Genomic DNA, 14,418 nt, shown 5'->3' on the forward strand with positions numbered 1-14,418 from the left:
CCCACCCACTTAAATACAGAATAAAATAACATTTAAAAACATTTATTAAAAGAGCATTTAGAGCAGATGAAAGTGCAAAGTACATGGAAGCAAAACATGATGAAAACATTATTCTTTGAAGGCCATTTCATAGGAACGAGAAGAGGTCTATTGAAAGCTGCGGTGGAGTCAGTTCCAGAGCCAAGGGGCTGTCACTGAAAATGCACGGTCACCCTTAGTTTTCAGTATCGTCTGAGGAACAGCCAAAAGGTTTTGACCAGCTGATCTCAAGGGTCTGGTTGGACAGAGTCAAAAGATCCTTAACGTTGTCTGGAGCCAGACCATGGATGGACTTACAGGTAATTAATAAAATTCTAAAATGTGTTCTAAAATTGACAAGCAACCAGCGCAGGGAAGTTAAAATTGGAGCGATATGACAGGACCTTCTAGTTTTAGCCAATAATCTGGCTGCTGAGTTCTTGATGAGTTGCAGTTGTAAGACCGAGTGCGAGTTTAAGCAAGTAAAAACAGAGTTACAGTGGTCCAGGTGTGATGATGTAAAAGGCTGTATGACTTTTTCTGTGTCATTAAAACTGAGCTTGTGTTTCTTAACTGATAAAAACAAGACTGGGTGATTTATCTGGTGTGGCGTTCAAAGGATAGCTGACTGTCAAAGGTTATTCCAAGGTTCTTTGCTATGGATTTTACATTATTGGTAGGACACTGCTCATATCTCAGCTTGCTTTGGAAATTGTGAAAAAAAACTTTTCCATTTATTCTTTGTGGGGGAAAAAAAAAAAATGTATAGCCAAAACCAGTTTTCTCTTTCTCACCCTCTTATTGTGGCTCATTATTTTTATTTCAGTTTTGATTTACTGTTTCAGTTGAGAGTTGGGCTCTTAGTGACAGGTACTCGACAAAAGTAGACCTTTGAAAACTTTCACCAGTCTTAATAATTTATTATTGAATAAAAGACAGATTTCGTGAGGAAAGCTAACACAGACTTGACTCAAAAGTGAGAACGCACCTTGAATAAAGCATTGTTTGATATAACACATGGCTTTCAGGCTCAAGTAAGTTCATCAGAACGTCAGTCAGTCACAGCCACAGTCATAGCCAAACTATTGTTTGAAGAACTCAAGTAAACTGAGTAATAAGAATTCATTTATTCAAACACGCTGTGGGTTAAAGAGCCCGTGTGTAAGATTTACAGGTACTTACTGGCAGGATATTCATCGATATTGTTGTTTTTTTCATTACCACAGAATGAGCGGTTCGTATCTACAGAGGGAGGAAGAGAGTAAAACCTTCCATGAAACTGGAAAGTTAGTGGAGCTTTTCAGTGTGAAAGCGTCTGTGCTACTTCTTGGGCTGCACATACGGCCTGATTAGGAGTTCGCCAATTATCAGCCTGGCTGATTATCAGATCCGATACCTTTTTTTTTTTTTTTTTTAACAATGATTGTGTTTTTTTTTATCTGATTGCTGATAAAATAAATTAAAAGTGTGCTACTATGGCTGCGATGCAGCTGCCTCTCTCCGTCCATAGTCACCATTCTGTGGTCTCACTCAGTGTCCCGCCCACAACACTATCTGATTGGTTACAAGTCACAAGTAATAACGTATCAACTCTAAAGGCTGCTGTGCCACAGATACGCAATCGGGACAACACCAAGATGTTCATTATTACTGCATATGTATATTTGTTCCAAATATCAGTTATCAGTTTGCTTGATATTAATAATCAGTATCTACCCTGGAAAAAAGAGTCTCGAAGGATTGATATCAGTCAGTTTTAAATCGTGTGTGGTAGTAAGTGGTATATATACTTGTTAGGAACAAGTGTAATATGTTATTTGTAAGTGGTACTTAATACTTGAGGAACATGACATGAAGAGAACACTTACACTGTAACACAGAGGGACGGATGTGTACCAGGGATGAGATTAGTTTACGTTGTCGAGTGACGTGTGTGATGATAACATTTTTATTTATCACTTTTTGTATTTTACATTTCCTGTTTATTCTGAATCGTACTTGTTTTATTTGCTTTATTCTAACTTTGAATTTCTGGTTGTACTTGCAGCAGCTTACAGTCTAGCTGAATAGGTGTGGGCTGTGATCAGTTTGTGTGTGTGCAAGTGTGTGTTAGTACTCCGTTGGAGCACTGTGTGTGTCATTGATTGACCAGCAGTTATTCCCTGAGGCCTACGGTGTGTAGAGATGATTGACAGGTTTGGATTAGCGGCTCAAAACCCCTCTGCTCTGTCGTGGATTTACCCTGCTGGTGAACACCACACATCGCTGAAGAAACAGACGTGCACACACACACACACACACACACACAAATGCTTGCAAGGAGGTACACACACACACACACACACACACACACACAACTGAATTACATTGCAAGTCCATGGCAGTGAAAGTTTTTAAAGCTATTACAGGCTGTCAGTGTTCAGTGAAACCTGTCTATTAAACAAGCAGCTTGTAACAGGTCTAATGAATGATCTGGCTTCTGACAAGTTGGGAAATGGCAAGAGACCAGAGCTGCATAGTGCAGAAAACACAGAGCATGCCAGATGATTTTGCAGTATTGAAAGCACAATTAGTTTTTAACAGTCCTTTAGAAACATTATTTGCTGTGTCACCATTAGGGCTGGTTTGTTTTGTGCTTTATTTACATTAAGACATTTTTAAAAATGTCGCAATGTTATGAAGAAATAGCTTGAATATAACTACATCTAAATGCAAATATGAGTACTTTGCTTGTGTTACAATATTTACCACCAGAAATGCATAAATATTTCTCAGTGGGCTAAAGCACATGTCATACATATTAATTGTAACCAGATTGCAAGTCCAGATTGTACTCTACGCATCGTCAAATCATCTCATTTATAAACACAATATGATTCAGTGATGTTCCAACACCAAAATGTGGAAAGAGCTTTTAACAGTGTTTAACAATTTGAGCTACAGCAGTACATATACAATACCATTAGGTTTGATTCACAATACTTGTAGTCAAAGCGATAACTTGCTCATTGTAGTGAAAAAAGACATATAGTCCAACTCTGAAATAATCATTTCCCAGTTTGCACTGCTTACATAGTTAATTGATAAGATTGATATTGCAATTTTATAATGCATAATATTTGTCACAAGGTTATACTTTTTTTTTCCTGCTTTCTTATCATCTTTTAACAGTTTCTCACACAGTATGCCGTGTTCAATCAATGCCTAGTCCAACATCTTTTAAAATAAAAAATCTTTTATTAACTATTTGATATACTGGGGAAAATGGGGGAAAAATACTGTTTGTTTATTAAATGGATCCTCTCATCTTTTTTAATTTGTCCAACCTGTAGTGTTTCTCAAGTGCATTTATTCAGTTTGAAATTGAAAACCCTGTTTCATTGTTTTGCAATTTATATTTTATATTTATGCTTCAAGGAGCAGTAGATTTGTTTTCAAGCAAGATGCAATATGTGGAAATGATGACAAGGAAGAGCACTGGAAAAAGATAAGACAGTCATATACTATACAGAGAGATATTTGGTTATTAAATTATTTTAAAAAATCAGTTTCTGTCTCTCTGCTGTCTCTCTCACTCTCTCTTTTAGAACAAGCCAATATTTAATTAAAAGTTATTTGACATAGTTTGGTCTGAGGAGCTGATACTGTGTGACAAATTAATTGGAAAGACTTTGATAATTAACACTATTACAGTTTTTTTTTCTTACAGTTCTCAATACTGAGTTTGCTTTTTCAAAACTTGTCTTTCAGTCACCATGATAGAAGTCAATGTGGACTAAACTCATTGCTTTGACACAAAATGCATTCACTGACACATTTTTCAGAATTCATGAGTCGTTTTCTCACCACCAAATCTATGTATATACACTCAATTTTTCATGTTTACATATGCTTAAAAACCTAAATAAATATACATTCAGAATCTGACATCAACAACAACATGAATGTAAATTAGACAGTATATAACTGATAAATTCTGCTACTTACATCTAAAAAAAACAAAACAAAACATAAATTGGTACATAGAGCACTGAACCCGTTTTCATTCCTGAGGCAGAATCAAGGAAGACAATTTGGCATTTCTCTGTTTTCTTTCAGGCACAGATTGGTTTGTAGTCCATCCCAGGATGGTGTCACTTTTCCTATCACCTTGCCCCAATCCTCAAACCCATAGAGGAAATATTTTCCTCATGGAGGTGGAAAGTTAATGACTAGCCACATGATCAGATGTCAAAACGAATGCTGGATATCTGAACATGCAGAAAATTGCCAGGGATCGATCAGGCATGTGATATAGATGAGAACAGGGTTGACCAGCATTGTACATACGTGAAGTTTTGTATCGCATTACTAGAATTACTTTAAATGCATTTAATACACTTGGAATTAATTTCTGCAATAATGAAAAAGGTAAAAAAGCCTATGGAAGCATATACTGTAGCAGCATTTCTATTTACAGCAATTTTGGTGACATCTACTGTAAAGTAGCACAATCCATGCAATAAAGATGTAGCCTTATTTTTGAATTTGAGTTTCTGCCAAATAAATAAAAATATGAGTGAATTAAAGACACTTCAAAGACAGTAATGATATATATTGCAATGCTTCCTGTTATTGTTTTTACTGTTGAGAAACAGATGTTATTAATGTTCCGGTACAAGTGTTGACTTGTGTTTGGTTGCTTTTGTGCATGAGAATAGTTTTGTTAAAAAATGTATTATATGTTTATTTTTTGTGTCATGTTCTGCAGCAAAGAATGGTAAAAGCGGCCTGGCCTCTTATGTTTTTCTTTTTGTGTTTCAGTTCCGCTATAAAAGACGTGTCTACACCCAGACTCACCTGGATGAAAAGCAGCTGTCTAAGCTCCACACCAAGGTAAGACCAATCAGCTGCGCAGTCTGTCATCCTGACATCTGAAGAGCCTATGCTGCATGCAATCTTCTAAACTGAGTGAGTTATAGTACATAAAGCTTTGGTCGCTCATAGCTCAGATAAAATGGTGGCCAAGTGGTTACAGTAAGTGCAGGGATGCTTGAAAGATGCTTGAAAAGAGGACCTCGGTAACATCCTGGCTAGGTGTGTTTGTTGGTTCACTCATGTTTAACTGCTGTGCTCTCTTTAGGCTGTACAGAGCCCTAAGAGGTTTGCATAAGGACAGTGTGTGTGCTCGTAAACAGGGCAGCATGGTAAATGTCACACAGGCATGAGCCAGACCTGTTTGATGCTGCTATAGCGTGTTAAATGCACATTTGGAGTGAATGTTACCATGGTTTCACCTCTTTCCAGTTATGTGAATCACCCCCAATCCATCTCACCCCTATTGTGAGTAATTTCTTCTGTCAAATGCTCAGCAGGTAGCACAGTAATTTTCTTCCATGTTGACCTAATATGTAATAGGCATTATTTCCAGTCCTACTCAAACATAGAAACTAGAATGGAACACAACATGACATAAAATGCGGCAGTGATTGGCCATCTGAATTTTTTTTTTTCTTGACAACACACTGTTTTATTTTGAAAATAAGATATATTTGACATTTAAGCAAAGGCTAAAACAATGTTCAAATGTGTATTTTGTTTTCTATTGTGTATTTGAAATGCAACTTTTTTAAAAAATCATATTGACAAAAAAGTTTGGGTTGAAAATATGGGTAACACTTTATTTGAAAGGGTGCACAGAAGACTGTCAGTACACTGTCATAACCATGTCATAACACCTGACAACATGAAGGAATCTTTATGAACATTTATCTGTTGTCATAAAGTGTCATTCAGTCAGTTGTGTAATTTTTAATGCAAAGTTGACATTGTTTGGCACTTTCACCCAACCATGCAGCCAGTAAGTAGACAGCAAACAGCCTCCAAGACTGATGGTGGCCAATTTGATGACAGGATATACAGTACCAAGGCTAGCTCCACAGTTAACTAGCTAATACCAGCCACAGATAACAGCAGACAGCAGTTAGCCTACTTTAGCAACAAGTAAATCAGCTAATTGCTATTTGTCCATAAAGTATGGCCTTATAACACTTAATGACATCTTTATGTCCAAATGGTTGATGTCCAGAAAAATTTTAATGACACCATTGTAAAAACCAACCACATATGACAGTTTAATGCAGCGTTAACACATAAAACTAAAGAATTCATTTCAATATGATAATGTCAAGTTGTCATGACAACGACATTGACAGGTTATGCTGGCTTGGTTAATGTCAAGTTGTCATAACAAAGACATCTCTACCAATGTAAACTTTGCATTAAAAATGACATACTTGAGTGAATGACACTTAATGATGACAGTTATAAACACTCATAAAACATTCATGACAGGCGTCATGACATGGTTATGATAGTGTAATGACACACCCCTTTGAATAAATGTTTCCAGAATGTGAGTGATTTACATAGCATATTACTGACTGGATACGAACAGATGCAGGAGTCCAGGCAGGTTCAGGAAAACCAGTCTTTACTTGTTAGATATGCAGGCTTATAAGCAGCAACAAAAAGGCAGTCTAAACTGGCAAACACAGCTAAAGAGGCAGTGATGCTGGCAGACGGTGGTCAGGGGCAGGCAGGTGGTCACAAACGCAGAGTCCAGAGAGGCAGAATAGGACAAAGACTGGCTCGGTATGGCTATTGAGCAATTTAGACAATCTGGCAGTGAATACTGGCTGGGCACTGCATACTAGGGATGTAAGAAAATATCGATAGACTTCAGTATGGTGATATCATGTTTGGTGATACTGTATTGATTCTCTAAACACTGTATTGTGATATTGTGGATATTGGATATTGTGCCAGTGGTTCATTTTCTGTTGTGTTTAAACCCCTGACCATTAGGTAGCAGTGTTGTTATCTATTCACTGTTGTGATTGAAAAAAAAAAAGTGACTGACTCAGATTTTTGTGGTGTGTTCTTGATATTATGACTTTTTTTTAAAGTTTAGATTTAAAAAATAACAATATATCGAACCCCCTTTATCGTGGAATGTATCGCATCGGCAGATTCATGCCAATTTTGTGTGTTAAAGAGAGAGAGGAAGAGAAGAAGAAGAAGAATCACGGGGAGCTGCTGTTGGGTACAAATCATAGTACTGCAGTTTTGATCATTTATGCATGACTCAGTTCCTTTTACCCTCGTCATTGTCAATGCTCATTATTCAATTTCAGCTCAACTTCACTGAGAAAGTAACATTTTAGTTTTGTCATCATGAAACATGCTGCATCACATAATAATTTGATGAATAAAACAGCATGAAGTAGGGCCACAAAATAAGCTGCCATCACCCCTTATGTGTGACTAACGTTCTTAGATGTGCTTTTCTTGTAGTTAATATACCAATTCTGGTTTAACAGCTTATTGCAGATTTAGCTTTGTGGTGAGCTCCATATATATCCCATGAGAAAATTTGATTATATTGTTAATCCTTGCTATCATAGCTCAAAGAATTAAACCTTTGTCTGTTATTCAGTTGCTTTCAGCTCAAAAAGCAGAGAGGACAACAGAACTTCAGAGCCACCAGACTATCCAGAATATTGCAAAGTACTATTCTTTTTTTTTTTTTTTTTTTTTTTTTATAATATTTTTGGGCTTTTATGCCTTTAATTGATCGGATAGCTGAAGAGAGGATAGGAAAGAGGGAGAGAGAGGGAGAGAGAGTGGGGGACTGACATGCAGCAAAGGGCTCCAGGCAGAGGACTAGTGGTCTCAATACATGGTGCACACACTCTACCAGCTGAGCTACCAGGCCTCCCTGCAAAATACCATAATAAAATACAATAAATGAACAGAGTTTATGGACACAGGCATTGTTATTGTAGAGATGTGCCAGCAGTATTTCTTCTCAAATCGGGGTACTAGTACCCCTAGTGGTACTTTGGATGACTGAAGGGGCTACATGACATTTTTTTAAATAAAATTTTCAAGTGTTCATTGGGATCATTAACTGATGAAACCTGTCAACTGTCTCACGGAGGAAGAAAGCAACAAACAAAAATCACATTCACTGTGAGCATGAAGTCAGCTTCGGTGCTGAACAACAGATGAAAAACAAGAAAATGGATTCATGGCTGAAACATAACAGTAAAATGTGGTGAAAGTAATTAAAAAGAAAAAGTGAAAACAGAGCCTAAAAAAACAATTTTATTGGGATTTACCTCAACAGGCTGAGACCGATGGCACAGAAATGTATTGCAAGTCTTTATATAGGCATTTTTCTTTTGCCAAAAATGACTTCAGCATTTAGTAACATTTGGAAAGCAGGGGTCCTGCTAAGACTGAGGTTTTGGAAATTCATGCCTGTGTGCTGGATTTGTGTGGCATTTAAAATGTCATTGAAAATGGTTTCTTAGAAAGAGAGGGAACTTGAGTTAATTGTTGGTTTTTCAGTTGTGTACTTCTATTCAGCGTTTCAGAGAGAAAGAGAATGCAAAATAGTGAATGAGAGGGAGTTGCAGAAAGGCAGTGATTAGAGGGATGAGTCATACTGTCAAATACCGTTTGTTGTCTAACCAGTCTGGTGTGAGGTGCTGCCGTCTGCTACCATGCTACATTGCTATTACAAAATATATGAGTGGTGCTCATCTGACGTACTCAACCAAGATCTGTTTCTGCCCAGCTGTGATTTAGTTGGTAATTTCACACAATAAATCATCTATAAAGAGAGAATGCGTTGTGATTGGTCTGCTTTGCAGGCCGGCAGAAGTGGAACTGGTAAAACTCTGAAGAATGAAAAAAAAAAAAAAGTGTGACACTCTCACCCACACAATACAGTCTCACCTGAATGTGTGAATGAGCTGTGAAAGCCACCATGTTGTTTGAGCTACATACTTATTTATTTATTTTTTTTTAGAGATGAGTAATCCAGGACAGCTGTGTTATTGGAGAGAATGAGGACGCTAATTTGGCTGTATGAACAGTCACAGTAAATTCTTGTTTTCCTCAGTTACTAATCTGCATGTCTCTGAACACGTATGCACCTGAACACAAATGCACCAGTCATTATAGCAGACATCAGGTCAAATATCTGTCACAATGTATGTACTTCTAACATAAACTCAACAAAAATATAATCACAACACTTTTGTTTTTGCTCCCATTTTTCATGAGTTTCAGAAAAATATGTGATTTTTTTCTGTGTACAAAAAAAATGTTTATCTGAGTTAGTGAGCACTTCTCTCTTCCTCCTTGTTATTTTGAAAAAAGACATTAATTAAGCACTAAACTAAGGTTATTTCACAAAGGGCTGCATATTTTTTCCCAAGAGGACAAAGTCATGCCCTATTCTGATTGGCTAGCTAGTTGCTTTTGTTGGTTTGGGGAGTGATTGTTTAGAGTTGGGGTAAGAATACTGGGGTAAGCCAGTTGGACACGGAGTAGGGCAGGTCATGACTTTGCCCTCATGTGAAGAAATGTTGGTATCTGTTGCCCTATGTAATAGCCATAGTTCAGTGCTTCTTCTTTTTCCAAGATAAAATTGCACATTTTAGAGTGGCCTTTTACTGTGGCTGTGTGCAATAATCCTGCTGTTTAATCATCATCTCTGTATCACACCTGTCAGGCAAAGGAGACGTGCTCACTAACAAGTTGAAAAAAATGTGAACATGTCTTGAGAGACATAACATTTTTCTGTGCACTGAAGAAGTTTCTGATCTTTTACCTCAAAAATGGGAACAAAAAGAAAAGTATTGTGTTTATATTTTGTTGAGTGTACATAATTATGTGTTTGTAAAATATTTTGTACACATTTACACTCTGACTGACTGAAAAAGTCTACTTGCAACACAGCATGACTGCTGTAATAGGCTATGACATCCACTGCTCCTTCAGTGACAGTAATGTAGAAGGAGTGCAGCTCAACTTATGACACTAATTGTAACTCAAAAAGTCTGTAGTCTGCTCTCCATATGCAAATATATGCAGACGATTGAAAATGCTCCTCTGTGAAATACTTTTTAAACTCTGACTTTATGTAAGTGGTATAGTAATTATTCATGGCAGTAGTAGTAGTATGCTGATTATTCAATCATGAATGTTAAAGACATTTCACAGTCTCTGTCTGGGCAGTGGTAATAAAAACAAAATATTCACTTGGGCTTGCATTAGTGAAGATTAGTTTTAAGCAGGTGATGTTACAAAGTAATGGGACACTGATGCCCCCCCTCTTTTTTTCTGAATGGCTAATTTGCTTTTGTTGCATAATGACTTCCAGGGGAAAAGAGGGAAATCCTGTTATGGGTGACTCTTGCAGCCTTGGCAGTCACAGTGTTCACTATTCATCCTGCAGCAAGCTGCCCTGTTAGGGGGAGGTCAAGCATTAGCCTACTTTGCTGGTGTGGAGCTCATTAGCCGCAGGCTGAAGTTTAAAATGAGGTCATAACTGATAGGATTTTCCCATTCTTTTTTCCCCCCGCTTCACCCGACCCAACCAGACCTCCTCACCCCGAAACTGTCCTGGTTAACCACGCAGGGTGGCTGCAGGGAGAATTTACATCGAATGCTCAGAGGAAAAAAGATTGCATGTGTGTGGATGCTTGGTGTAGGTGGCTGGCCATGTGATAGCAGAATGGGTGGCTTTATTGCAGTGTTACAAAAGGCTTCCAGTGAGAGGAATTGTCCAGGCATGTTATAAATCAATTGTTCTTTAAGCAATGTATTCAAACTTATGCGATGAATGATTTACATCTAAAACATTCTTTTACCCTCAAAGGACCAGTGTGTAAGATTTAATGGCATCCAGTGGTGAGGTTGTAGATTGCAACCAACGGAAGAACATGAGAGCTGCATTCCAGCAAATGATAAACATTTCCTCACAAGACCACCTTCTTCTTGCTGTCTAATTTATCACGAGCACTTATGCCTTAGCAATCCCAAGAGGTTGATCAGTGGAGATATAACAGATCTCATGCATGTTGAGGTTTGTCAGACTTTTATACCAATATATGTAGACAGTACTGCAGGCATGCTGATGGTTGGATGGAAGGCTAGAAAGATATGTATACTGTATATATAATTTAAGCGAAAGCCCTGGGCATCATGACCACAGAGATTGCTAGGGAAGGGGTGGGTTGGAAGAAACTAAAGAAGCATGTACAGTAGTGGAGGGCATTTAGTAACGCCCTATTTGGTAATGTGGTCACGGGCGTCACAGAGCACACTGCCAGAGCGAGAGCATTTCATATGTGCTAATATCATAGAACCAGCTGAGAAATCTTACATAATGTCAAAATATAATGTGCTTATTATTTGGGTAAAGTGATTAGTCTTGTCAAGAATGATTCTCAAACTAAGCCATTGCTCACATTGTGCTAGTTTCTTGTTGTCTACATGTGTGGGAAAGCATAATTTACAAAAGACTCCCCCGTAAAACATATTCCAGAATAATGATGTTCCTCCTACAGTGAGGTTTTGCACTGCATAGCTTATTGTATTTATGAATGAAAATTCCTGCATTATTCAATTTTCAATGAAGCTACACTTTGAATGTAGCTCATTGTAGGTGTGATATTATTCTGAGATGCTCGATCCCACAAGCATTTATAAAGTGCCTAAACCCTCCTATCAGTGCAGTGTTATTGCAACTGCACTCACCATGAAATTTGATGTGGGAATTTTGCATAATGCTCACACATATACACATGCAAACACATACACACACAGCTGCATGGCACAGGATGAGAGGATGTTTCCAATGGGGAGTCCCTCACACACAAAGGTCCCCTTATGGATAATCCCCTAAAAGGAACAAAGTAGAGACATACAGTAGCTGGGTAGAAACAAGAACATTCACTCACATTTGCACACATGCACGCGCACGTACACACACATACACACACAAATACAGACAAGAAGCTTGGAATTTTGAAATTTCCCAGTTGTAGGGATGGCTCAGCTGAGATTGTACTGTTTCTAATTTCAGATACTGTGTCTCTGTGTGTTATTGTGTTGATGTGTGAAGATGTACCTCATGCATATGCACACATACTGTACTGCACACTGTGTGTAGAGTTGTGCAAGTGTGGTGTTTTGTATAAAAAATTTGCTGATTTAAATATAACAATATTGTCAGGAACACTGGGTTACGCCAACAAATGTAATTTCATGTAATCTAAGCTTCATTCTAATCAGAGTTTAGTTATAAAACTATTTTTAAAATGATTGAATCCAGATTCAAGATTAAGCAAAGCTCTGTCACACAATTCAAAAAATATCTCTTATCTCTATTTAGTAAATCCAGTAAGTTCGGTGATGTAAACCAAAGTTAAATAGTTCTGGTGAGAAGCCTGGCAGCTGAGTTCTGTACACTCTGAAGGCTGTTAATAGATTTTTGGTTCAAGCAGGTAAAAAGGCTGTTGCAGAAATCCAGGCGTGATGAGATAAAAGCATGTAACATGGTTTCTGTGCCTTAAAAGATAGTAACGTATTTTTTAAAATATTTCTCAGATGATAAAAGCATGATTGCACAAGCTTTGTTGTGCGATGTTCAAAACTTAGGTTTGCATCAAACCACACTCCCAGATTCCTAGCAACAGGCTTCGTATCTGTTAGGGGACCAGCAGATGGTGGGATTGGTTTAGTCAGTTGCTGGGGCCCATCAACATCTCTGTTTTATTTGAGTTTAGCTGGAGAAAATTCTGTGACATTCAATTCTTAACTTCAGACAGGCAGTCATTAAATGAATCAAGCATATCAGGGCCTGTGGATCTCACGGGCAGGTACATCTGCGAGTCAAAAATGATAAAACACTCTGTGTCTTTGTATAATGTGCCCAAGAAGAAGCATATATAGAGAAAATAAGACTGCCTCCAAAACTGAACCTTGAGGCACACTATAGTTGACACACACAAGAGAGGAAACATAATTGTTTACTGAGACACAGAACTTCCTGTTTGATAGGTAGGATGAAAACCATTGTAGCGCTCTACCTGATATCCCTGCCCAGCGCCTCAGTCTGTCTAAGAGGATGTTGTGATCGATTGTGTCAAAGGCAGACCTGAGGTCCAGGAGAACAAGAACTGAGCATTTGTCATCGTCAGCAGCCATTAAAAGGTTATGTGTAACCTGGAGTAGGGCCGTTTCGGTGCTGTGGTACTTCGGAAAACCAGACTGAAACTTTTCAAAAATATTATTATTTTCCAGTGCTGATAAAAATTGTTTGGATACTATTTTTTTTTTTTATTATTTTATATGGAGGACACGGTTCAACAGAAACAACAAGATTCTGATAAAAAACAAGTCATTTAAGATAAAAGTCTTATTGGATATAGATCTTACATTGAAAAGTGCAATTTTAAGCCTGTACATACTGGGAGCCAAAGTTGTTGCAACTAAATCTTTAATAGATTATTAATATTTCTGTGTGAGTTGTTTGTGGTTCTGTTGTGAGATCTATGTGTAACAGGAATATGAGAACTGTGTAAAACAATGTTTGAAAGAGATGGATTTATAGAAAAGGGGGTGGAGCTAGTGAGTGTGGTGGACACTCAAAAAATTATGCACAATCCCAGAAAAGATTAAAGTTATGGATAAAAACTACATTGTGTGTGGAGCATAGTGTGCAAGTGTTGAGACTTAGCAGCCTGCTAAAACGTCCTATGCCTTGACTGAAGGAAGAGGTGGGACCAGAGATAAGAACAGATTTTTTGCAGCCCTTTAGTACTTCAAACAGACTGTTAAAGTCATGCTTTTAAATCTTGTGTTGTTTGGTGGTGTTGTTGGTGCTGGAATGTGCTGAACTATGTCGAAGACTTTGGCACCAGGGGAGCAGTATGTCGCAGCCATTTTGGATTTAATATGCCTGACTATAGAATCACCAATGATCAGTGAAGCAAGAGGAGGGGGCTTGGAGGTCTGACCTGGAGAAGGGATTACAGGCTGACCGGTGGACTGTTGGTGGTCTGATTTTATTCCATGTAAACTGTGTTTGTCAAAACATAATTTTACAAATCAAGAAGGTCTTTGGTTGGTTTGTCAGAGTTTAGTTTTGTGTGAGACCACTTGGTGAACTACATCTCTCATCTCGCACAAGATATGAGACGTCAGCACCAATCTTGCTTACGTTATTTCTGGGTGAAGTTTTTCTAATTACTTATCTTCAGAATCTTATAATGCAACAGTTTTATGACAAAATGTGACTCTCTTGACCTGAAAAAATATCCTTTAAATTGACAAAGGTCATACGTGTGATTCGTGGCACAACGGGATGAAAAATAATTTGTCTCCCATTGACTACAGTTTTCAAGCTTTAGTGCAACAGAATAAATTTAGATTTAAACTTTTTAAACCAGTTTTAAAGTTTGGTGCAGCATAATGAAAAGTTAAGCCATCATTTAATCTGGTTTATAAAAAATAATCCTTGTTGGTGCAGCCCAGCCTACGATGTAAACACATGAGCAT

General features: G+C 37.8%; 1 protein-coding gene across 1 annotated transcript in view; it reads left to right on the forward strand.

Annotated features, from left to right (window-relative positions):
* The window catches only part of shank3a (SH3 and multiple ankyrin repeat domains 3a), a 265,366-nt gene that overhangs the window by 110,671 nt on the left and 140,277 nt on the right, over positions 1-14,418 (forward strand). Inside the window, exon 4 of the mRNA XM_084735097.1 lies at positions 4,822-4,893. Coding sequence (XP_084591223.1) covers positions 4,822-4,893 — 72 coding nt within the window. The remainder of the gene's footprint in view (positions 1-4,821; positions 4,894-14,418) is intronic.

The sequence above is a fragment of the Lutjanus erythropterus genome, chromosome 13, assembly GCF_056507025.1.
Source record: "Lutjanus erythropterus isolate fLutEry1 chromosome 13, fLutEry1.hap2, whole genome shotgun sequence".
In the NCBI taxonomy this organism is placed as follows: Eukaryota; Metazoa; Chordata; class Actinopteri; order Lutjaniformes; family Lutjanidae; genus Lutjanus; species Lutjanus erythropterus.